This window comes from Pelophylax lessonae, assembly GCF_965119305.1.
Source record: "Pelophylax lessonae genome assembly, chromosome: 1".
NCBI lineage: Eukaryota > Metazoa > Chordata > Amphibia > Anura > Ranidae > Pelophylax > Pelophylax lessonae.
Genome location: NC_138768.1, coordinates 330876538 through 330903369, shown reverse-complemented (window position 1 = coordinate 330903369; position 26832 = coordinate 330876538). Strand labels below are relative to the sequence as shown.

At 43.7% G+C, this 26832-nt stretch overlaps 1 protein-coding gene across 1 annotated transcript in view; it reads right to left on the bottom strand.

Annotated features, from left to right (window-relative positions):
• LOC309545110 (twisted gastrulation protein homolog 1-A-like) overlaps nt 1-23947 on the bottom strand; it is a 29241-nt gene extending 5294 nt beyond the window's left edge. Inside the window, exons 1-4 of the mRNA XM_082244246.1 lie at nt 23810-23947; nt 10771-10890; nt 9724-9823; nt 3508-3717 (exon numbers count right to left, since the gene is read on the bottom strand). Of these exons, the coding sequence (XP_082100372.1) occupies nt 3508-3717; nt 9724-9823; nt 10771-10890; nt 23810-23821 (442 nt within the window). The 5' untranslated portion in view covers nt 23822-23947. The remainder of the gene's footprint in view (nt 1-3507; nt 3718-9723; nt 9824-10770; nt 10891-23809) is intronic.
• Nucleotides 23948-26832: the final 2885 nt, after the last annotated feature.

The following is a 26832-nucleotide window of genomic DNA, read 5'->3' as shown; positions in this document are numbered from 1 at the left end:
CTTCAAAAACAAGGTAAGTAAACCAAAAAAAAATCGTCATTATCCATTTCTTTTTCAGGTGACCTAGAGCAAGTGGATGGGTCAAAGTCAATTTTGAGGCCGGAACTCCGCTTTAACACTTCTGTCTAGCAGCACTAGGGTCTTTGGTTTGAATCCCAACCACAGCACTACCTGCCTAGATTTTGCATGTTCTCCCTGCGCGGGTTTCCTCCCACACTCCAAAGACATGCTAGTAGGTTAATGTCTAAATTGGCCCTACTATGTGTATTTATGAATGTGAGTTAGGGACCTTAGATTGTGAGCTCCTTGAGGGCAGAGACTGATGTGAATGTACAATATATATGTGTAAAGTGCTGCGTAAATTGACGGCTCTATATAAGTACCTGTCATAAATAAATGGTTGGGACATCATCATTTCTAGACCTGCCAAAGGCTTACTTGTATGGTGTGACGAAGTGGACTTCACACTCATTTGAGTGATTTCTACTGACTTCCAGTTTATTTGAACAGTGTCAAACAGAACAGGAAGTGAGAAAAAATCTCCCCAATTTCTGTCTGTTTAATAGATGTCAGACAGAACAGGACATAAGGGGAAGTTCCTTCAGTAGGGACACAGATAGCAATAAAACAAAACATTTTGCTGGAGTCTAATGTGGTACAGGACCTCACTTAAAGTTTTAGATGTTTTACATTGCACAGGCGCAAATTGCTTTAAAACGGACAACAATGTTGATTTAGTACTCATAAGTTTAATAAAATAAAATAGTACATTAAATAGACAGAGTTTATAAATATTAATACCTCAAGCCAAATAAGGAATGACTGGATGTCTCTGAAAGCATAATGACTGATAGTAATTATGTGATCAGGGTAACACTTTTCCTTGCTTTCTAGAGAAACAATACACATGCTGTATACAAAATGACAGCTTGGATGTTGCAAAAACAGTTGTTAAATGTTTCAACACTGGCAGATTGCATCCAACATTTTACATTTTATTTCATCTCATCCTGGCATCTTCTTTACATCTTGCATTACAAATGAGCACTTTGTTTGACAACCCATTTTAAAATGCAGACATCAGTTCCTAATTTTGCTGCATTATTGAACACTATTTCTCAGCATTTACAGTGCCAGGGAAACTGATTGATCCTCAAGCCAGCTTCGTAGCTCTAATTTATTGTAATGATGGTCATTAAAAAAGCCTAACCATTTTCTAGCGATGTGGTTAAATTAGACTGCTATGATACAGAAGTCGAAGAGCAGAGGCTCAAGCAATGCTTTCTGGACCTGACATGAACATCCACTGGTGTTGCCTGCAATTATGACATCAATCATATTGAATGGGAGACACTGATAAGGACTAAAGATTGCTTGCACAGAAAAAGTTTTTTTTCCTGAATGGTCTATCCTTTAGACCACATGCACACTGGACGTGATCAAAACGTCAGTAGAAATCTGGAGCTGTAGAAGGAGTTTTCCAGCTTTTTTGCAGTAGCATTTTTTAGCTTTTTTCATCTGTAGCGTTTTTTAGCAAAACTATACTCCCACAAAAGCTTATGGCTCACAAACATTGATAAATGCCGAATAGCTGTGTTTTTTTGGCGTTTTTCAGCCCCCCCCCCCCCCCTGCCAAAAACGAACAGCCCATGTGTGCATGGACGCATAGGATAACATGCTGGGGAGTTTATTGGCTGCAGAAAAAAACATCTGACGCCAAAAACAGCAGCTGTAAAAAAAGTCCAGTGTGCATGAGGTCTTCAACTCCTTCATGACCTTCAAAGGATTGTGGCTTCAAGGGTGTCAATATATTTGGCTCCCAGCCCCTCCATTGTAATTGCAGCTATTAGCAACAGCACGTAATTTGTAATAAAGTAAGATCGATGCCCCAATGAGAAAAGGCACATTTCACCAGGATGCAGAGCTACTATCATTGCAACCTAAAAGCTTAAAGCACCATTAAACCCAAAAGCCAACATTTATTCTATTGCAGTTTACCAATTCTTAGACGTGGTGGCTGCATTTGTTTTGTTTTTTTTATTAGGATTTACTTTCTTTTATTTTCACCTGGTGATCTGGCCAGTAAGTCTATTGTTTTTCAACAAGCTCTCCTGGAGATGCGGCAGTTAGAGGGAGGAGAGAAACAATTTACCACTGACATGGGGTGCCTACAATGATCAGCTTGTATTTTTTTTATGCAAAACCTTTATCCCAAAAGGAAATAAAAACTGCTGTAACTGCTTATACAAAGTTAGCTGGAGTTCATCTTTAATGTGTTAGTGTATGCAAATCTGCTAGTAAATCTAATAATCCCCTCACCCCCGGACTGGCAACATTGCTGTCTTCTATGTCTCCTGTGCTCTTTCATCTAGAGTGAGAACACTCTAATACAGAAGGTGTTTTACTGGCTGGATCACTAGATGATAATAGAGGGGGAAAAAAAAGCCAATTCAGCCACCACTTCTGCTTGGTAAGCTGCAATATAATACATTTTTGGGTTTTATACCGCTTTTTTTTATATGACATTGTTTCTACTACCCTGCAAGAAGCTGCACAAACCACATGTTGATAAATGTATACATTTGTAAATTGTTTTGTATACTTGTGTGTGTGTGTGTATATATATATATATATACATATATACTTTTTATTTGTTCAAGGCTCCGTTCACACTATAGCATTCTGGATTGCCAGTGGAATACCCACGATTCTGCCCACGATTCCGAATCGCCACAAATCGCAGGACGCCCTTACGATACCTGTTATTTTAAATAGCACTGAAATCCCGGCGCGATTTTGCCATGATTGTTGCCCGATGAGTCACGGTAAAATCTCGCAAACAGAATCGCGGTACGCCTGTCACCCGAAAGAAATTTCCGGAACATTCAAAAAACATGCCGGCAATTAAAAATTATGAAAAAACCCAGTGGGGTCCCCCTCCCCAATGCATACCCTTCGGGTCTGGCATGGGTTTTAGACGAACCCCAAGCCAACATTTTTTAAAAAAGGGCATGTCCCCCTCAAAAAACCCATACCAGATAACTATCTGAGCATGCAGGTCAGGAAAGGGAGTAGCAAGCGCCCCCCTGCTAAACCATACTAGGCCACATGCCCTAAATATGAGGGGAGAGGGGAGTGGGTGCTTTGGGGCCCCCCAAAGCACCTTGTTTCCATTTTGCCGGAAACGCATGTTTTTTAACGCTCTGTCCTGTTTGTGAATTGGACTTAAGAGCTTACCGCATGGTAACAACATTTATCGACACATTTTTTTGCAGTAAATACCGCATAATCGTTGTGATTTTTTTTTTTTAATTGTATTATAATTTATACAAATGAGTCACGTGCCTGCATTATCGCATGTGGTAAACGTTGGTGAATTGACCCCAATGTTTTTACCCACTGTATTGCCAGCAAGGTAACAGTGTGGGCTAAGCTGGAATGAGGAGATTTTATAGTAAATAAGTTCCCTGAAAAGAAATTGCTCATTTACAATTTTGTTTACTATACCTGAATGAGTGCTGAGAAGAACATGATCCATGTGAGACATCTGGCTGAATTCTTTGGACACTGGAAGGGTGTGAATACTCCAGTCTACAGCTGCTTCCCCCTGCAGCTCACATATTGACTTGAACAGAGAAGGCAGAGGGAAAGGCAGCTCCTCTAGCGAGCTTCTTCGGGCTGCAAGTTTGCGACTTCCTTTATGCTCGTTGCATAAACCTGAGAAAAAAAAAAGGTGCACGGAATAAAAGCTAAATACAGTACATGACCTTCTGGGATGTATTTGTATTAAGTGAAGCCTCTCTACTTCTTTTACCCATTGAAGCATATCAAGATATTTGTAGGCATACAAACTGATGTGTGCATGTTCTTGCTGTGTTAGAGAAAAGTAAATCCAAAAGAACCCATCAGGCTTATAAACTTTAGTACAGAAATCTAACTTGTACGCCTTTGACAAGTGAAAGGCAAAATGTCAATAATTTAGGTTTGAGTAAGCTTAGTGAGATTTTTCCACTTGTTAGCTTCTTATGATTTACTGTATAATAATTCCATTAGTGAGATTTCCCTGCAGTAGTCGGGCTCCCAGCACATTCTGGCAGGGGCATAACAGAGGTGACATTTTTTTTTGTGCCGAATTTACCTCTGATTTAATTTTTCTACATTATGGAGAAACCAAGATAGCATCATTTGGCCTTGTATGAACCCAGCAGTTTTTAAATGGTCAGGGCAGCCGAGTGATTTAGGAAGCTTTTTTCATCATTGGAGACGTTGCGGGACATAGAAAGCCAGAATCATTTCTGGACAGGGTTGGCCTTTAACCACTTTACCACCGGAGGATTTTGCTGTCTTCCGTCCAGGCCACTTTTTGCGATTCGGCGCTGTGCGACTTCAACTGACAATTGCGCGGTCGTGCGACGCCGTACCCAAACAAAATTTACGTCCTTTTTTTCCCACAAACAGAGCTTTCTTTTGGCGGTATTTGATCACCTGTGCGATTTTTACTTTTTGCGCTATAAACAAAAAAAGAGCGTTTATTTTGAAAAAATAACAATATTTTTAAAAATTTTTATATGAAATTCCCCCCAAAAAAGATGTAAAAACCAATTTTTTAAAAATTTTTTGGCCAATTTGTTTTCTGCTACCTATGTTTGGTAAAAAAAAAATCGCAATAAGCGTATTTTGATTGGTTTGCGCAAAAGTTATTGCGTTTACTAACTAAGGGAAAGATTTTTGTCATTTTTGGTGATTTTTTTTGTGGGACTGCGACATTGCGGCAGACAGATCGGACCCTTGACTGACATTTTTGACACTTTTGGGGGTACCAGTGACATTACTGCAGTAATCAGTGCCATACATATGCACTGTTACTGTAAAAATGACACTGGCGGTGAAGGGGTTAATTTTATTGGAGAGGGAGGGGTTAATGTATGCCTGGTGCTTACTGACGTGTGGGGGGGGGAGGTGACTGAGTGAGTCATGGACAGATCGGATGTCCAGCTATGCTGAACAGTCCGATCTGTCACTCCCTGTCACTATGGAGATCCGTCTGCTTGTGTTTACACAGGCGGGCGGATCTCCACACTAGATCCCCGGCGATCGGGGCAGAGCAGCGGCGATCGCCGCTGCTCCTCCCCTGGCCCGACTCCCGCTGTGAATGAAAACAGCGGGAGCGAGCCTCCGGCGGCGCGCAAGCGCCGCCCAGAAGGGGGAGTGTCTGACGACGTTAATACTACGTCGTCAGACGATAACGAACCACTCTGCCGCAGTAGTATTACCGCGAGCAGACGTAAAGTGGTTAAAGAAGACATCCAAGAAATGGGGGGGGGGGGAGAGGAGAGGGCCGCTGCAAATGTACACAGTGCTGGATTGAAATCGGGCTCAAGTAGGTATAAGGGGGGTGAGGGGAGCGATACATATAATGAAACATTTTTTACCTTCATGCAGAAAAAGCATGAAGGTAAAAAAAATGTGAAGGCTTTACAGCCACTTTAAGGCTCGGTTTCCACTAGTGCGGCTACGAAGTCGTGCTACTTCTAACGCGACTTCGTAAGCTAAAGTTGTTTGCGGCTTTCAGTGAGACTTGTCCCTCATTATAGAGGGAAGTCGCACTGAAAACGGCTCAAAAGTAGTGCACAAACTACTTTTGAAGTCGCCGCAACTCAAGACGCGGCAGTGGAAACGGGCCACATTGAAAACAATGGCTTTTGACTTGCTGTGCGACTTCACATGTGTCAAGTCGCACAGCAAGTCGCACTAGTGGAAACCGAGCCTAATTACCAAAGTGCTTTAATATTTTTTGTAAATAATGTGATTGTAAACCCTCAGCTTGTAAAACAACCCATTCCGTTTAAAATTGAAAAAAAAAGGCAAAACATTTGTGTATACATTTAAAAACAATATATCTGGAATATCATATCTGGGATATGAAATGTTGGGTTTAAATATTCTTTAAGTAGGTGAGTACAGTAGGATCTGATGTACCCATAGACATGAAAATGTAATACCCAAACCAAGTTAGAAAACTATTTCTACTTACTGTTGTTCACTGATCAGCTGATTCTACAACCCCTGGCAAAAAGTATGGAAAATGTTCAATCAGTTGTTTAATTGTGTAGAAAAAAAACTAATCACAGGCATGGCTCAAAACTATTTTCATTTAACATTCCAACATTCTGGCTTTAAGAAACACTAAAAAAAACAAAAACAAAAGAAAACTGTAGTCAATTGCAACTGTTTTTGCAGATCAAGCAGAGGAAAAAAATATGGTATCACTCAATTCTGAGGAAAATATTATGGAATCATGAAAAAAAAATCACTACAGTACACCACTAGTACTTTGTTGCACCACCTCTGGCTTTTATAACATCTTGGATTTTCTGAGGCATGTATTTAACTATCAATAAACAGTATTCTTTATTAATCCGGCTCCAACTTTCTCTTATTGCAGTTGCCAGAACACCTTTGCAAGTTGGAGCCTTGTCATGGACCATATTATTTTATTTGCACCATGGATTTTCAATTGGATTGAAGTCTAGACTATTTGCAGGCATTGCCATTGACATTTCACAGCTTTTTCCCTATGGCAAGATGCATTATCATATGAAGTGTCCAAAATCTCAATATAAACTTGTGCATTTATTGAAGATTGCCATCTGCCCTGTACCTTTACCTGACATGTAACCCGATATCATCAACGATTGTGGAAATTTGCATGTTTTTTTCTGGCAGTCATCTAAATACATTTCATTGGAACATCGCCACCCTGTCCAATGAAGATTTGTGATTCATCACTGAATATTACTTTCATCCAGTCATCCATAGTCCATGATTGCTTTTCTTTAGCGCACTGTAACCTTGTTTTTTTCTGTGTAGGTGTTAATGAGGGTTTTCGTTTGGCTTTTCTGTATGTAAATCCCATTTTCTTTAGGCAATGTCTTACAGTTCGGTCATAGAGATTGATTTCCGTTTCCGAACATTTGTTCCTCATTTGTTTTGTTGTGCATTTCCTGTTTTCAGGGCATATTGCTTTAAGTTTTCAATCTTGATGCTTTGATGTCTTCCTTGGTCTACCAGTACGCTTCCCTTTAACAACCTTCCCATTTGATTTGTACTTGGCCCAGATTTTAGACACAGCTGACTGGGAACAACCAACCTCTCTTGCCACATTCCTTGATGATTTACCTTTTTGAAGAAGTTTTAGAATCCTCTCCTTTGTTTCAACTGACATCTCTCGTGTTGGAGCCATGGTTCATGTCAATCAGGTTGGTGCAACAGCTCACCAAGGTGTGCAAGCACTCTTTTTTTTTACCTGCAGACTATTTAGCAGATGTAATCTGATGCAGATGTTTGCTTTAGAACTGCAAAGTACATGGTGATTCCATAATATTTTCCTGAAAATTAAGTGATTTCGTATTTTTTTCCTCTGCTTGATCTGCAAAAACAGTTATAATTGTTTTAAGTGTTTCTTAAAGCTTGACGATTGGAACGTTAAATGAAAATAGTTTTGAGGCATGTCTGTGATTAGTTTTTTTCCTACACAATTAAACAAATGAATAAACATTTTCCAAGAGTGGTGATTCCATACTTTTTGCCAGGGGTTGTATCAGTGTCAATCTCCTTCCTTCCAATGATAGTCTCCTTGTTTAGCCACCATTTCATTTTTATAAAGCAACCTTTCTCAATCTTTTCAACACAGAGGAACCCTAGAAATAATGTTCTTGTCACATGGACCCCCTGCTAAAAATATACAACTCATGATACATTAGTATGATGGTCAGTGGGAAGAATGCTCCTTAAACTTGTGGTCATTGGGAAGAATTCCCTCCTTACAGATAGCTAAAACAATCAATGGTGTTATCTGAGAGGCAGAAATTACTCATTGCTTAGGTAACCCCTAGCAACCTCTGGAGGGACCCTAGGGTTTCATGGAATTATGGTTGAGAAACCCTGCTCTAAAGACACAGTTGCTGTATACACAGAGTCTGCCAAAAGTTTTATAGTGACAAGCAGTGAATATGTAGCAACAGTCTCAGCTGGATAGGGTAAAATATGGATGTATGCACATACAACAGACATACAGTATCTCCCAAAAGTGAGTACACCCCTCACATTTTTGTGAATATTTTATTATATATTTTCATGTGACAACACTGAAGAAATGACACTTTGCTACAATGTAAAGTAGTGAGTGCACAGCTTATATAACAGTGTAAATTTGCTGTCCCCTCAAAATAACTCAACCCACAGCCAATAATGTCTAAACCGCTGGCAACAAAAGTGAGTACACCCCTAAGTGAAAATGTCCAAATTGGCCCAACGTGGCAATATTTAGTGTGGCCACCATTATTTTCCAGCACTGCCTTAACCCTCTTGGGTATGGAGTTCACCAGGGCTTCCCAGGTTGCCACTGGAGTCCTCTTCCATTCCTCCATGATGACATCATGGAGCTGGTGGATGTTATAGACCTTGCGCTCCTCCACTTTCCATTTGAGAATGCCCCACATTTCCCTTATAGGGTTTAGGTCTGGAGACATGCTTGGCAAGTCCGTCAACTTTACCCTCAGCTTATTTAGCAAGGTAGTGGTCATCTTGGAGGTGTGTTTGGGATTGTTATCATGTTGGAATACTGCCCTGCGGCCCAGTCATCAAAGGGAGGGGATTATGCTCTGCTACATAATGTCACAGTACATGTTGGCATTCATGGTTCCCTCAATGACATGTAGCTCCCCAGTGGCGGCAGCACTCATGCCGCCCCAGACCATGACACTCCCACCACCATGCTTGACTGTAGGCAAGACACACTTGTCTTTGTACTTCTCACCTGGTTGCCGCCACACACGTTTGACACCATCTTATACAAAAAAGCTTTCTTGTGCTTCATCTTTATAATAGGCTTCCGTCTGGGATGACAGCCATGCAGACCAATTTGATGCAGTGTGGGGCGTATGGTCTGAGCACTGACAGGCTAACCCCCCCACCCCTTCAACCTCTGCAACAATGCTGGGCGCACTCATACGTCTATTGCCAAAGACAACCTCTGGATATGATGCTGAGCACGTGCACTCAACTTCTTTGGTTGACCATGGCAAGGCCTGTTCTGAGTGGAACCTGTCCTGTTAAACCGCTGTATGGTCTTGGCCACTGTGCTGCAGCTCAGTTTCAGGGTCTTGGCAATCTTCTTATAGCCTAGGCCATCTTTATGTAGAACAACAATTATTTTTTTTCAGATCCTTAGAGAGCTCTTTGCCATGAGGTGCCATGTTGAACTTCCAGTGACCAGTATGAGAGAGTAACAGCGATAACACCAAATTTAACGCACCTGCTCCCCATTCACACATGTGACTTGTTAGTGTTACAAGGTCTCAGGACATCGGGGAGGGAAAATGGCTAATTGGGCCCAATTTGGACATTTTCACTTAGGGGTGTACTCACTTTTGTTTCCAGTGGTTTAGACATTAATGGCTGTGCATTGCGTTATTTTGAGGAGACAGCACATTTACACTGTTATACAAGCTGTACACTCACTACTTTACATTGTAGCAAAGTTTCATTTCTTCAGTGTTGTCACATAAAAAGATATAATAAAATGTTTACAAAAATGCGAGGGTGTGCTCAGTTTTGTGAGATACTGTAAGCTTCCATTTGTTTTAAATGCCTATGCCATTTGTAGTCTTTGCATATTGTCATATAATAAAATCCACATTTAAATCATTGAGGCTTACTTACCCACACAACCGCAGCACTGTTCCCAAAGACTGCCCAGACACATCATGCAATCCTGACAGCAAGGACAGTCCTCTCCTTTCATGCTGCACTGACAGAGCTCCTGCAGGGAGAATCCACATGGTAAATCTTTACTGGAACGTTTGTCTAGAGAAATCCGTATGTACCAAGGGGATGATATACACAAATTAATTTTTCTAGGCAGCGTGGACATTTTCAGTGGCCCTTCCACGCTGTTTCTTATGAACCTTTGCAAATGTAATAAGGGCATACCACACTAGCAATGGTGTTAACTAAAACAGTTTTTGGGAATTGTAAAGCTAGCAAGGAAACATGCTTCTATGGTGTCACTCCCTCACTGGTTTGATCAGCAAGGAATGACTCACCATTGCTCCCCAGCTAGGAAGATTCTGCAGTGATTTGGCAGGTGAGGGAGTGATGCTGTAGAAGCAAGTGTTCTCTTTAGTGATCCGGTTGCTGGTAAGCTTTTGCCAGTGACAGGATTGCTAGTTATACATGAGTGTAAAGAGTGTTTGCGCTTTCAACTATAAGAGTGCATGCCTCTTTTCTTCTTTGAGTAAGGAAATCATACAAAAGACACACAGTCCTGCTCTTATGAGCTTACACTCTAATGAATAACTACCTGGCTAGACTGAAATTAATGGACTTTCAAAAGGGTACTAAAAAGAGCCAAAGAAAAGACAAGGTGCTTTAGTTATAAAAACAGTTCATCAGATGATCTATGCAATCATATATTGTGCATAACATGAGTTAATAGTGATTTGTAATTAATAAGATAATATGAGATTGGCTATCAATAGTAAAATGTAATTTTTCTTTATCTGATTAGGAGTAAAATAAAATACCCCTTCAATAAGCTTTTCTACAGGCCTCTCTTTATCTCAGTACCAATATTAGGTGCAAAATCTATATAGTAGCCCTATGAATATTCACAGATCAGCTTGTATCAGCTAGTTCAGGTCTATTTTTGCAGTTTCTTTCTACTCAAGTTTTTACATCCATAGCTGCAAATTCAAAACACTCTCTTACCTGCAAAAGGCACTTGCTGACATCACTTGCACAGAGGGCTTTGTTGCATCCAGTAACAGATGCAATCACAGAGTAGCATACTGCAACAATCAGGATCTTTACTGGATACCATCTTCTCCCCTGCAGTCATAAAGAATCATATGGTTATATTTGTAACATCTGGGTAAAGAATTATCAGTACCTATGGCTAGTGAGGCCATTGCAGACCTGTTCTTTCTCTACTACTCTGGAACCTCTCCCTGACGCTTAGCACTTTCCCTGCCAGACGGGAAACCTGTCCTTTCTCTAGCCAGATGCAAAATGCATGTCAAACCCGGAAGCCAGGGTCTTAAATAGACTCTGCCTGACCCAAGATAGCCTCCAAAGTCACATGGGGTGCCAGCAACCAGTCAGATGCTGCCTCTCTGTGACCAAGGAAACCACAGAGCAGTGACGGTGAACCTTGGCACCCCAGATGTTTTGTAACTACATTTCCCATGATGCTCATGCACTCTGCAGTGTACTTGAGCATCATGGGAAATGTAGTTCCAAAACATTTGGGGTGCCAAAGTTCGCTATCACTACAATAGATTTCCTCCTCTGCCTACATTCCCGCTGCGGATGAGTGCCAACTGCATTGGAGAAAATAGACTGCACCTGCCTACACGCCTAAAAATGAATTCCAGGTATGGAATTGTTTACGTAGTTATATTGGTCCAGCTTGGACCAATGTAAGTATGCATGCGCCATACTTGTGGGATACCTGTGGAAGCTGGAAGTCACTGTAGTAGACTCTGCTACTACAATAATCTCTACTAACCTTTGGGTCCCAATGCGAGTGGCTGTCCTGCTGAATAGTGAACACAGGAGTTGCTTGATTCAGAAAACGCTTTGCATTTACTCAATGAATGCAAAGTGTTCTTTGACTGGATGAGGTAAAGAGGTGGGGTGGTGATGTCAGGATCTCCACCTCTTCCAGTCAGTGAACACTTTGCATGCTTGAAAAAAGTGGATAGTGTTCCCTGAATGGCATCCACACTAAGCAGGTGGTCTTTTGTGTTTAGAAGTGCAGCTGACCCAGAAGCTAGCAGAAATCACTGTAGCCTGTGCCTACTACAGTGGTTTCCAGCTTCCATGGGGATCTCACAGGTATAGCATATACTGTACATACTTACATTGGTCCAAGCTGGTCCGAAGTACAGTGTCTTGAAAAAGTATTCATACCCTTGAAATTTTCCACATTTTTCATGTTACAACCAAAAACGTCAAATGTATTTTATTGGGATTTTATATGATAGACCAACACAAAGTGGCACATAGTTGTGAAGTGGAAGGAAAATGATAAATGGTTTTCAAATTGTTTTACCAATAAATATGTGAAAAGCGTGGCATGCATTTTTATTCAGCCCTCCTGAGTCAATACTTTGTAGAACCACCTTTTGCTGCAATTACAGCTGAAAGTCTTTTTGGATATGTCTCTACCAGCTTTACACATCTAGAGAGTGACATTATTGCCCATTCTTCTTTGCAAAATAGCTTAAGCTCTGTTATATTGAATGGAGAGCCTCTGTGAACAGCAGGATGTTTCATGTGGCCCTAGCACCTCTCTTGCAGCTGCGGCAATCCCCTTGTTTCTGCTCCCACCTTGTCTCAGCAGCAAAAAAGAGAACAGAACTCCTCCTCTAGGTCCTGCGCTTCTCCGTGTGGCTGCGGAGAGGCTTGTCTCTGCCCTCCTCCCCATCTCAGCAGTTGGCAGCAGAGAGGAGGGCAGAACTCCTCCTACAGATCCTCCACCTCTCGTCTCCATCTTCCCTGGTCTCAGCATTCAGCATACTCCCGCAGCTAAATCCAGTCAATCTGGTCCTCCTCCAGACCCTGCATTTCCTTCTTCCCAGCTCCACCCCTAGCTTCTTCTCGACAGCAGCACAAGAAAAGGGGGGGTGCACTGTGATTGTAAGGGAGGGTGGGGGACTCTTGACTTCTGATAGTGAGGAGACTGTTGACATCTAATGTAATGGGGCTGGGGTGCTCTGGACATCTAGTTTTACAGATACAACCCTTTCAGGGCAATCATAATGCTGATGCAGCCCGCAATGAAACTGACTTTGACACCCCTGATCTAAACCATTCCATTGTAGCTCTGGCTGTATGTTTCGGGTTGTTGTCCTGCTGGAAGGTGAACTTCTGCCCAGGTCTCAAGTCTTTTGCAGACTCTAACATGTTTTCTTCTAAGTGCGAACCCATGGTATGCATGTGAGCCACTCAGGCTGCTAGGAAATGTAGTCCTGTGCCTTCTGCTGTGAGTGCTGGCTGGGAAGGAGACCAACCACCCTCCAAACAATGACAGATAAGAGGAGAAAATTCCAGGAGCCGCACATCAGAACAAGACCTGCTGTGTCTAGACAAGTGGAAGTCTCATCCTGGACCGCTGCCAGGCCACACCCCTAACGCGTTTCACTCCACCCACTGGAGCTTACTCATGGGGATGAGGTTTTCTTCTAAGATTGTCCTGTATGTGGCTCCATCCATCTTCCCATCAACTCTGACCAGCTTCCCCCTGCTGAAGAAAAGCATCCCTAAAACATGATGTTGCCATCACCATGTTTCACGGTGGGCATAGTATGTTCAGGGTGATGTGCAGTGTTAGTTTTCCCGCCACACATAGCGTTTTGCTTTTTGTCAAAAGTTAAATTTTGGTCTTATCTGACCAGAGCACCTTCTTCCACATGTTTGCTGTGTCCCCCACATGGCTTCTCGCAAATTGCAAATGGGATTTTTTTATGGCTTTCTTTCAAAAATGGCTTTTCACTCTTCCATAAAGGCCAGATTTGTGGAGTGCATGACTAATAGTTGCCCTGTGGACAGATTCTCCCACCTGAGCTGTGGATCTCTGCAGCTTCTCCAGAGTTACCATGGGCCTCTTGGGTGCTTCTCTGAATAATGCTCTCCTTGCCCAGCCTGTCAGTTTAGGTGGACGGCCATGTCTTGGTAGGTTTGCAGTTGTGCCATACTCTTTCCATTTTCAAATGATGAATTGAATAGTGCTCTGTGAGATGTTCAAAGCTTGGGATATTTTTCTGTAACCTAACCCTGCTTTAAACTTCTCTACAACATTATCCCTGACCTGTCTGGTGTGTGGTGTAAGATTCTCTAACGTACCTCTGAGGGCTTCACAGAACAGCTGTATTTATACTGAGATTAAATTACACACAGGTGGATTCTATTTACTAATTAGGTGACTTCTGAAGGCAATTGATTCCACTAGATTTTAGCTAGGAGTATCAGAGTAAAGGGGGCTGAATACAAATGCAGGCCACAGTTTTCAGATATTTATTTGTAAAAAAATTCTGAAAACCATTTATCATTTTCTTTCCACTTCACAATTATGTGCCATGTTGTGTTGGTCTATCACATAAAATCAGTGGTGGGATTCAAAAATTTTAGTAACCAGTTCCGACTTTCCCAGCAGAATGACCAGCGTGCCCCCTTTCAATGCACAGTGACCAGCGTGCCCCCTTTCAATGCAGAGAGACCAGTATGCCCCCCTTTCAATGTACAGTGACCACAGCATTGCCCCCAATCATTGCAGAGTGTCACAGCATTGCCCCCATTCATTGCAGAGTGCCAGCCACAGCATTTCCCCCAATCATTGCAGAGTGCCAGCCACAGCATTGCCTCCAATCATTGCAGAGTGCCACAGCATTGCCCCCAATCACTGCAGAGTTCCACAGCATTGCCCCCAATCATTGCAGAGTGCCAGCCACAGCATTGCCCCCAATCATTGCAGAGTGCCAGCCACAGCATTGCCCCTAATGATTGCAGAGTGCCAGCCACAGCATTGCCCCCAATGATTGCAGAGTGCCAGCCACAGCATTGCCCCTAATGATTGCAGAGTGCCAGCCACAGCATTGCCCCTAATGATTGCAGAGTGCCAGCCACAGCATTGCCCCCAATGATTGCAGAGTGCCAGCCACAGCATTGCCCCTAATGCTTCCAGAATGCCAGCCACAGCATTGCCCCTAATGATTGCAGAGTGCCAGCCACAGCATTGCCCCCAATGATAGCAGAGTGCCAGCCACAGCATTGCCCCTAATGATTGCAGAGTGCCAGCCACAGCATTGCCCCCAATGATTGCAGAGTGCCAGCCACAGCATTGCCCCTAATGATTGCAGAGTGCCAGCCACAGCATTGCCCCTAATGATTGCAGAGTGCCAGCCACAGCATTGCCCCTAATGATTGCAGAGTGCCAGCCACAGCATTGCCCCCAATGATTGCAGAGTGCCAGCCACAGCATTGCCCCCAATGATTGCAGAGTGCCAGCCACAGCATTGCCCCTAATGATTGCAGAGTGCCAGCCACAGCATTGCCCCCAGTGATTGCAGAGTGCCAGCCACAGCATTTCCCCCAATGATTTCAGAGTGCAAGCCACAGCATTGCCCCCAATGATTGCAGAGTGCCAGCCACAGCATAGCCCCCAATGCCCAATGATTGCAGAGTGCCAGCCACAGCATTGCCCCCAATGATTGCAGAGTGCCAGCCACAGCATTGCCCCCAATGATTGCAGAGTGCTAGCCACAGCATTGCCCCTAATGCTTGCAGAGTGCCAGCCACAGCATTGCCCCTAATGATTGCAGAGTGTCAGCCACAGCATTGCCCCCAATGATCGCAGAGTGCCAGCCACAGCATTGCCCCCAATGATCGCAGAGTGCCAGCCACAGCATTGCCCCCAATGATTGCAGAGTGCCAGCCACAGCATTGCCCCTAATGATTGCAGAGTGCCAGCCACAGCATTGCCCCTAATGATTGCAGAGTGCCAGCCACAGCATTGACCCCAATGATTGCAGAGTGCCAGCCACAGCATTGCCCCTAATGATTGCAGAGTGCCAGCCACAGCATTGCCCCCAATGATTGCAGAGTGCAAGCCACAGCATTGCCCCCAATGATTGCAGAGTGCCAGCCACAGCATAGCCCCCAATGCCCAGTGATTGCAGAGTGCCAGCCACAGCATTGCCCCCAATGATTGCAGAGTGCCAGCCACAGCATTGCCCCCAATGATTGCAGAGTGCCAGCCACAGCATTGCCCCTAATGATTGCAGAGTGCCAGCCACAGCATTGCCCCCAATGCCCAATGATTGCAGAATGCCAGCCACAGCATTGCCCCCAATGATTGCAGAGTGCCAGCCACAGCATTGCCCCTAATGATTGCAGAGTGCCAGCCACAGCATTGCCCCTAATGATTGCAGAGTGCAAGCCACAGCATTGCCCCCAATGATTGCAGAGTGCCAGTCACAACATTGCCCCCAATGATTGCAGAGTGCCAGCCACAGCATTGCCCTCAATGATTGCAGAGTGCCAGCCACAGCATTGCCCCCAATGATTGCAGAGTGCCAGCCTCAGCATTGCCCCCAATGATTGCAGAGTGCCAGCCACAGCATTACCCCCAATGCCCAATGATTGCAGAGTGCCAGCGATCCCCCCGCACTTACCTCACGGAGTCACGGACGGTCTCGTAGCTTCGCTTCAGTCCCTGGCTCCCCGCGTCTCCGAGTCTTCAGTCCTCCCGCGGCGCCTCCTCCTCGTCCAATGGCACGGTGTTTGCCTTTTGGCCAATCAGGAAGCGGGAGGACCCGCTCCCTGATTGGCCAGGAGGAGGATCCGTGTGACAATAGTGAATTCTCATTCGCTATTGTCACAGAATGGGCGGGTCGGGGCGCACTGCTACGCTCCCTGGCCGCCACGTCTGCGGCTGCGCGGTCCGAGCGCGGGACATTCAATTGTACTGCGCTCGGACGTGCAGAGGGATTCAGCCGGTTCTGCGAACTTGCAGAAAGCTAGTAACCGGTTCTATGGAACCAGGCTGAATCCCACCACTGCATAAAATCCCAATAAAATACATTTACGTTTTTGGTTGTAACATGACAACAATGTGGAAAATTTCAAGGGGTATGAATACTTTTTCAAGGCACTGTAATTATGTAAAGTTGTTATACCTGGAATTTGGTTTTAAAAAGGACAAAGAAGGGGCAAAAATAGATGTCTAAATACAATATATGCTGAAAGATATATTGTCAGCTGTATTTAGTCTGTATACAAAGGAGAGATTGACCTTCTCTGTAGTATGTTCATTTATATTGCAGGGCCAGCGACATCTCAAAAATTAGGCTTGTGGTTTTCTGTGGAAAATGTTAGTGTCCTCCTTGCTCGTCAGTTAAAACAGTTTTCCATTCCCTCCTAATTAACGGATCAAGTTATGAATGCATTTTATGTTGACCTTTCATGTTTCTGAGTTGCAAAGAAAGATTTATTGATCTGAAGTCAGTACTGCTCACCACATGAGGAGGTATAAGGTTAATGTTCATATTCCATGGATGGAAATTCACTCGGAATTAAAGAAATTAAATCAAAAAGTGAGAGAAATTTATATTATAAACATGATGTAAAACACAAACATGCTGCCTCCTACTGCTTCCACAGCCCCCATTTGTGAGTAGTGTGAATAGGTAATATGCCAGACATGGAGATTAGATTGGGAATAACTCTTTCTTGTAGTTTACTAAAAAAGTGCAAAGTTAGAATCAATAATGCAAAACAGGTTTAGGATGGCAAAAAATATTCATACTCCGCAGAATAATAAAAAATAGGCTGATGATGGAAAATAACATGCTTATGCAGCACAAATAATGACTCTTCATAGCAATGTCTCTGTGACTCAATCAGGGTAACATTTGGCTGCATAACATAGATTCCATTAGTAAAATCAAAGAACAAAACTGCATTTCCATAAAGTCTCACCATGAAGTTTATTCAAAGCAGTTGGGTTTCAACATAGTCAACACCCTAGGCCAAGCCCCTCTGACATGTTTTACCCCGATTGGGCTTATTCGTGGGCTTCATCATCTCTACGAATAAGCCCAATTGGGTGAAATGTGTCAGCGGGGTGTGGCTTAGGAACTGCTCCAAAACAATAAGGTGATACCACCCTTCTCCTGCGCTTAGAATCCAAGCTCCCCGACCACACACCACGGGACTTACAGCTGGCGTCTTGGATAGCTAGGTCTTGCAGCCCAAAAAGGACTGGGGTAGTCCAACGGTACTACAGGCAAAAAGAAACAAAGAAAGGGCGCATCGACCTAGCGCATTATCCTCAATAATAGGCTTTATTTATGCAACATATAAAATGGCTACTCACAAACACAGAGCCTATTATTGAGGATAATGCGCTAGGTCGATGCGCCCTTTCTTTGTTTCTTTTTGCGGGTGTGGCTTAGGGTGGGGACTTTGTCAGAAGCCAACTGCTTTGATTGAATTGCATGGTAAGACTTTATGGAAGTGCAGCTTTGTTCTTCGTTTTTACTATAGGTGCTAAGTGGGATGAGCTCCAAAAGCCAGCACCCAGTGCAGAGGGGAACCAGAGGAATATGCTCAGGACTTGCAGCAGTGCGTTCATTTCTCTATGTCTATTGTATCTATAAGGCTCTATAACAACAGAGAGTCAAGCTGAGAATTACTACTTCAGTTCAGAACATTGCTACTTGCGATTATCGTCAAAGCAGCATCTTTCTCAGTGAAGACCAGGGCAGCTCTGGTGATAGGTGAACAGCTGGAGGGATATAATGACCAAGGATCACCCCACTGGAACTGGAGTACTCTGGTATCAGTTGGGGAAGGGCTCCCCACAGTAGATGGGTCTTCCAGAGAAGCTGCGTGCTATTAGGTTTCTGACAATCGACAGCCTCTCATCTGACTGCATCTCACTTGCCCAGCTACCTCCCTCATCTGGTGTGGCCTCTCTGAGCTGCTGAGGGAAGGAAGAGGAAGATACTTTTTCTCCATGGGCATGCTCAGGAACCCAGTGAGATGTAGGAAAAAAGTTAATGGGCTTGCACCTACATCTGAGCATGGTGAGTAAATGGGCATTCTGCTACAGTGTCATCTTTCAGCCACTAACCATGATCTTGAAAGCTTCTGGACTATCTGCTAGGATATTAAACTTTTTACCAGACGTATTCATATAGCATTGTAAGGATTGACTGTGTACTTGACCTCCCAACATGGGACTTAAAAATGAGGGACAGGGAAGATATGTGGTGCACACAGCAGCAAAAATGAGCATGACTAATATGCGCTGAATTATGGGCATAGCTTAAAGGAGCTTGGTTAAACAGGGTCTAAGCTTTTATACAGTATGCACTGTATACAGCCTTCAGTCCCTAAACCCACAGTATACCTCACAATTAAGCCAGCCATAGATGGGTTGAATCCCTGCTGAACCGGCTGAGATTCGAACCATCTACGGGCAGGCTAATTGTACCCAAATCAATTGTTGTATGACTTGCGTACAACCAGCATGTCTGATTTCTCATGCTAAAGCCGCTAGCAATAATCACTGTGCTCTCCTGGCAGGGGCAGCTACCCCCTGCGCCCTCCTGCCGAGAGAACACAAAAGCTCCACAAGGGGGATTCATTGTTGATGGGGGAATCAAGTGACTTTCTTTCCTGCAAACAGTGGTTGCAGGCAGAGGCATAACTAGAACCTTCAGGGCCCCAGTGCAAAAAAATATGAAGGGCCCTCCTGACTCCGAGTCCGGGGCCCTTTCAACTGATCCCAGGGCCCTTTACTCGCATGACATTTTGCAAACCCTAGGTAACTTTTGTTTACTGAGAAAGCATGAAAAATGTACTGACAGAGCCCATCTTTTACTGTTCTCCTACATCAGTGCTCCTAGAATCCCCCTCTACATCAGTACCCCCTTACATCTGTGCCTTCAGAGTGCCCCCTTACATCCTCCAGAGTTCTCCCCTTACATGAGTGTCTGTCTCCAAAGTGCCCCCTTACATCTGTGCCTCCAGTGTGCCCCATAGCATCCTCCAGAGTGCCCTCTTGCATCTTCTAGAGTGCCCCCCCTTACATCATCCATAGAGCCCCCTTAGTAGTACTAAGGTGGCACTTGTAGGATGAAAGGGAGCACTCTGGATGATCTAAGGGGGCACTCTAGTGGTACTAACTTTATACCTCCAGAGTGCCCCCTTTACATCCTCCAGACTGCCCACCTAGTACCTTCAGAATGCCCCCTTACATCCTCCAGATTGCCCCTTACATCCTCTGCCAGAGTGCCCCCTTAGTACCTCCACAGTGCCCCCTTACATTCTCCAGAGTGCCCCTTTACATCCTCCTCCAGAGTGCCCCCTTAGTACCTCCAGAATGCCCCCTTAGTACTACTCTATTAAGAGGGCACTCTGGAGGATGTAGAGGAGCACTCTGGAGGATGTAAGGGGGCACTGTGGAGGTACTGAGGGGGCACACTGGCAGAGGATGTAAGGGAGCACTGTAAAGGTACTAAGGGAGCACTCTGGAGGCTGTAAAGTCCTGTCATGTCTGTGTTAGGAGGAGCAAAGAACACTGCCCACCTCACAGCTGCCCTATTCCCATCCTACTCATCCTCCCCCTGTCACAACCCCAACATATGTTAACTTACCTTTGGATTACTGGTTCCTTGTCTGTGCCACTTCCTGCAACAGGTGTCCCTGTTTGCAGTGAAGTGCAGGGATGGCCCCAGGACTGGACATTACCTTCTCCTCCACTCAGGTCAGCCACCTCTACCGCTATTTTCCTAACCAGGGATTGGGGCTTTCACATTGCCACTGCCAGACCCCCCCCCCCCCCTCTTCCCCAGGCACCCGAGCAGTTCTGAGCCTACACTACAGCACAGCTATAGCACTCTTCTCCTGTCATGGACATACGGAAAAAAGTGCTTGGTTTTTACAACACAGATCGGCCACCTTCTTGCCCTCCTGGGGCCAGGGGCCCAGTTGCAAGTGCGACCTTTGCAACCCGGTATTTCCGCCACTGGTTGCAGGAAAGAAAATAGCATTGTCTATGGCCAGCTTTACTGTACTGAGCGAGAGTCTCAGATAAACCTCAAACGATCCATAAAAAAGCCTACTAGAGGAGTACACACAGATTCAGAGTGACCGAGTACACTGCATGCCCTGCCACATGTGTCACACAGATGCAGTCAGAGGTGTAAAACACTGTTGCTTCTACTAAAAGTTCTATGTAAAGTGTGATAAGTTGTGCTCCCTTCCTTCTGTTATTCTCTGCTTCCTATGCCTCCTCTTTCTCCCCCACTCCCCCCCCCCCCTCTCCTACAGGCTTGCAGGGTCCTTGTGTTTAAATTCAGATAAATTATTTAAACATCAGCCAGTCTGCAGTTTAGTTAAGCCATTTATAGATGGTGTGATTTCCTTTCCTCCAACCAAGGGTTGCAGCCTTCCCATACACAGTTCGAGTCTCAGCTGGTCCCTGCTGAACCTGCTGAGTTTTGAACCATCTATGGCTAGCTTAAAGTGGTTGTTAAGGTAGTGATAACAATTACTAGCAGCTCCTCTGTAATAACAAGGTATACTGTGCAGTGTCTTTTAAATCATGCAGCTAAATACCTTCTTTCACATTGCTGTGTCCTTCCCCGATCTGAGGACTACAGCAGGGGGGGCTGAAATTCCCCTCTGACATCATCTGGGAGGTCATGTGACTGCACACCCGCGATGAGAAAGAAGGTATTTATCTACATGATTTTAAAAAAAAGACACTTCACAGTATATCTTGTTATTACAGAGGGGCTCTCAGTAATTGTAATCATTCATTTTACAGACACATGTAATAGCGGCTGGAGGGGAGGGGCGGGGAGGAGATGGCTCACACACTAGAAACTGACAGGCAGGGAGGGAGGGGAAGAGGGGAGAGACTCTGAACACAGCGGGATGATGGAGGCACGTAAACTGATCATGGATCAGCAGCCCATGATTACCATGGTCAGCAAACACAGGGGGACACAGGAATAGGCAGGATCAACCAGGTATTTTAAAGCATAGAAATGGAAAAATAACACTGTGCAAGCACTATGCTGTTTTTACATACTTTAAAGGAACAGGATTTTTTTTTTTTTTTTTTTAGGGTCACAACCTCTTCAAGTGTACTCTGTTATAGTAACTTTTAACAATTCTGAAATTCTGGTACTTTCAGCCAGGTCAGGAATTTTCTGGCACTGTTACATGGCAATATCAGAACATCCTGATTGGAGGCAGTTTCAGGGCGTCTGATTAGTTACACATTCCAATAACAGAGTACACTTTTACCAAAATGTGGACAAGCTGCTGTTTAATTAATATGCCCTGTCATTTCCTCTATGCTGGCAGTGGGGCGTTATGAGACAACGCTAGGATATGCAGGACCATAGGATTTGTGTAAAAAACCAACACAGTCCAACACAGGACTTTTGGAAGGTATGCCCTATAGATGCATACTGTTTATCTATAGTTAGATACTCTTCCATGAATGGGTAACCTAAAGTCAGTTAGCATCTTAGTAAGGGATAACAAAGCATGCATGAGACTATAGAAACATCCCATACAACACAAGCCACAACCCTAACACTGCCTCTCAACCCTTTTTGTTATGTCAAGGATTAAAATAAATTTAGCTAAACAGGAGTTTTAAAAAAAACAGTTGCCAATGCAAAAATATCAAGGTCATAAGGAAATAATTCCTGATGGCTGCACTTCCAAAACTCCTTTTATTGAAGCTTCATATAACAAGTGGTTGACAGAGGGAGCAGGGGCTCAAATGATAGCACTTAGTTTGTCCAGATTCGCTGCACTCTAGCTAGCACCTATTTCCCTCGTGTGTGTTTTATAGATTTTTTGCAACCTGCCTTTAGGGCATCTCTTGCAACCTATTTGTGCACGTTTCTCTTCTTGTGTTTCAATGGATCTCCTGCAGCTTTACATAGCCAGTGACGTTTATCTGAGTCTACTGTATATACATACATATATATATATATATATTGAGAATATGTCAGTACTGATGTTCTAACACTAATTTTAAAATAATTTGTTCTTAACATCAACTTGATTGTGTGTGTGTGTGTGTGTGTGTACATATATACATGTTTTTTTTTTCTATTATTTTGTATATGTTGTTGCTATTATACAATGATTTTGAATGATGTGTCGAGTTTGCTCCAAGTTCAATTCTTTCGATCCATCGATTCTTTCTGGCAGTGGAATCTCTTCACACAAGATTTGAGTGTATATACCGTCTACTGCAGTCGGGTTTTCTTTGTGATACCAGCTGAGTACTGTTTTTAATTGGTTAGTTCACCTGTAACCTAATGATGACATATTAGAGCTGTATATAGGTGATTGTGGTGACTAGTTCCAATAGGTAATGACTAAGCACTAACATTTGTGCGAAACGCGTTTACCTCTTTGTCCTCTGCACCATCTGTCGACCACTTGTCATATGAAGCTTCAATAAAAGGATTTTTGGAAGTGCAGCCGTCCAGAATTATTTCCTTATGATATACAACATACGAGCTGGGCTAGCACCTGACTAGTGTGTGTGGGGATTACCTAGAGACTCACTCACCTGGAGTGGCTTTTTTTAATTGAAAAATATCAAAGTGTTTGATATTGAGTCAGGAAGTCTGGATGAATCAATGACAGGCCAACACTGTCCACAGCTGTCCGTATGTAAATACTCAAGAAGCAATTAAACAGAGCACAAAATCTCTGCATTCGGAAAATACATAGACATGCATGGGTAGGCATTGATGGTGGTTACATCCGTACATCACTTGTACGGCAGGCTGTACGCCGTACCTGTGATTCCCCAGGCTTAGGAAAAGATCCAGGATTTTATGCTGGCCATATTTCCAGTCTCCTATCCTCCGTGTACAAGAGGCCCAACTATGCAACTAAGTTAAAATAACAGCATAGTAAATTGAACATTATAGGTGTTACCTCTGCAGTTCCCCTAACAATGAAAATTGAAGCGGGGTTTGTATTTGAATGTTATACAGGTTTACCAACAACTGCAAGCAATGTTCAATTTCTTTGTGTCATTAGAGAAAATTATTATGTGAACAGCCAGTCGCTCTGACCAATCAGAAAACATTAAAAAGAACAAAAAGTAAGCAATTTGTTTTAAAACATGTGGTGGACGGACCCTGTGCAGCATACCCTTTGTGCTCCCAGCTAGGTCCTCAAGCCTGTAACTTACCTTCCTTGCCATCCCAGCACACAGATCAGGCCCAGGATCAGTTCTTTTCTTCTATGTCTGGAAGGACAGAGTGCGTGTGGTAGGGGAGGGTGATATAAAGAGGGAAGAGGAAGAAGGGGCTGTGAGTTGCACGTACATAAGGGGGGGGGGGGGGGGGGGGAGAAGGGTGAAGGCAGAAGGCTGAAGGCAGAAGGCTGAAGGCAGAAGGCTGTCACTGACAAAAATTAGTTTCTATGGCTAACATGAAAAGAACAACAAAGAACATGTGGAACAGATTATAATTTGAAGCGCCGCCAGGATAGAGCAGTGCTGGAGTGGGAGAGGCAGCTACAAGGGGAAGGAAAAATTAATAGTAAAGCACATGAAGACGCAAAAGTACCATGTCAACTAGCTCTAGTTATGGGAATCTCCCTGTTTTTTCCCCTCCTTGCCCGCTTTCCAGTTATATAGTTGCAATCCCCAAGGATCCCTGTCATCTTTCAGGGACTTTGCCTCTTGCCACCTAACATAACTCTAACCACCAATTAGACAAAGCCCAAAGCATCCATTAGTGTCAGGGATGTCAACCTTGGAACTCTTACTTTTTGCCTAATAACCATAATGTTAAATGTTGTAAAGTCTTTTTTATTTTTTAAAAACAAACATATTATACACACCTCCACTGTGTTGGTTTTGCACAGAGTAGCCCAGATCCTCCTCTTCTCAAGTCCCTCTTCGGTGCTCCTGGCCCCTCCCTCCTGTTGAGTGCCCCCACATCAAGCAGCTTGCTATGGGGGCACCTGAGCCGAGTCACAGCTCCCTGTGTCCATTCAGACATGGAGCCGCGACCCAGCCCCGCCCCTCTCTCTTCTGATTGGCTGACTGACTTTAATTGACAGCAGTTGGAGCCAATCGCGCCGCGCTGCTGTCTCAGCCAAATGATGAGCTGAAGCCCAGGCAGCCGAGAAAATCCTGCAACATCGCTGGATAAAGAGGGGCTCAGGTAAGTATCAGGGGTGCTGAGGAAGCTGCTGCACACAGAAGGTTTTTAGATAGAATACATTACGATAAAAAAAAACTGCCTTTACAATCCCTTTAACCACTTGACGACCAGCCGCCGCAGATATATGGCGGCAGGTCCCCGCGAAAGGACGTACCTGTACGTCACTTCACGGGAGCGATCGTGGGGACACATGCGCTTGCCCATTTGCCAGCGGGGAAGCTGATCTGTGGGACCGGCGGCCGCGATTGCTGCCGGGCACCCACGATCACTCCCCGTGGAGACAGAACAGCAGTCTGCTGTTGTAAACACAGCAGACTGTTGCTCTGTCAGCAATCAACACAGGGCTCCTGTGTTCCTCCTATTTAGGAACACAGGACCCTGTGTTAATTCCATAAGCCCATCCCCCACAGTTAGAAAACACCCCCTAGGCATACATTTAACCCTTCGATCACCCCTGGTATTAACCCCTTCCCTGCCAGTGTCATTAGTACAGTAACAGTGCATATTTTTAACACTGATTACTGTAGTAATGTCACTGGTCCCCCTAAAAGTGTAAAAAATGTCAGTTAGGTGTCCGATTTGTCCGCCGCAATGTCACAGTCCCGCTAAAAATCGCTGATCGCCGCCATTTCTAGTAAAATTTGATTTTTACATTTTTTTTTTTTTTATTGGGAATGTTATATAGCAGAAAGTGAAACATTTTTTTTTCTTTTTCAGAAATGTTGCTCTTTTTTTGTTTATAGTGCAGAAAATAAAAATCGCAGAGGTGATCAAATACTACAAAAAATAAAGCTCTATTTGCGGGATCGCAAAAAAATGGCCTGGTCATTAACCACTTAAGCCCCGGAAGATTTTACCCCCTTCCTGACCAGACCCCTTTTTTCAAGTTGGCACTTCGTGATTTTAACTGACAATTGCGCGGTCATGCAATGCTGTACCCAAACGAAATTTACGTCCTTTTTTTCCCACAAACAGAGCTTTCTTTTGGTGGTATTTGATCACCTCTGCGCTTTTTATTTTTTGCAATATTAATAAAAAAAGAGCAAAAATTTTGCGAAAAAATGACATTTTCAACTTTGTCTTTTAAAAAATATCCAATATACTCAATTTATGTCATTTTTTTTTTTTGGCCAAAATATATTTAGCTACATGTCTTTGACAAAAAAAATTCAATGAGCGTATTTTTATTGGTTTGCGCAAAAGTTATAGCGTCTACAAACTATGGTGTAAATACTGAAATTTACGCAGCTTTAATTTCTGACTGCCTATCTCATTTCATGAAGTGCTAAAATGGCAGGGCAGTACAAACCCCCCCCCCAAACTACCACTTTTGGAAAGTAGACATCCTAAGGAATGTTCTGAGAGGCATGTTGAGCGCATTGAATATTTCATTTTTTTGTCACAGGTGTTTGAAAAATGACTAAAAAAAAAATTTTTTTTTTTTTTACACAAAGTGGTAATTGAAATGATATATTGCTCACACGTGCCATGGGTATATGTGTAATTACACCCCAAAATATATTCTGCTGCTTCTCCTGAGTACAGGGATACCACATATGTGAGACTTTTTGGGAGCCTAGCAGTGTACGGGAGCCCGAAAACAAATCACCACCATCAGAATTTCGAAGGGCGTACATTTTTCATTGCATTTTCTCACTACCTATAACGGTTTAGGAAGCCCTGAAATGTCAAGATACCACAAAACCCCCAAAATTACCCCATTTTGGAAAGCAGACACCCCAAGCTGTTTGCTGAGAGGCATGGTGAGTCCATGGAATATTTTATATTTTGCCACACGTTTTGGGAAAATTACAGTTTTTTTTTTTTTTACACAACATTGTCACTAAAAGATACATTTCCCACACATGACATGGGTATATGTGGAATGACACCCCAAAATACATTCTGCCGCTTCTCCTGAGTATGGGGATGCCCCATGTGTGAGACTTTTTGGGAGCCTAGCTGTGTACAGGACCGCGAAAACCAATCAACACTCTCAGGTTTTCTAATGGCATAAATTGTGCATGTCACCTCTGCGCTA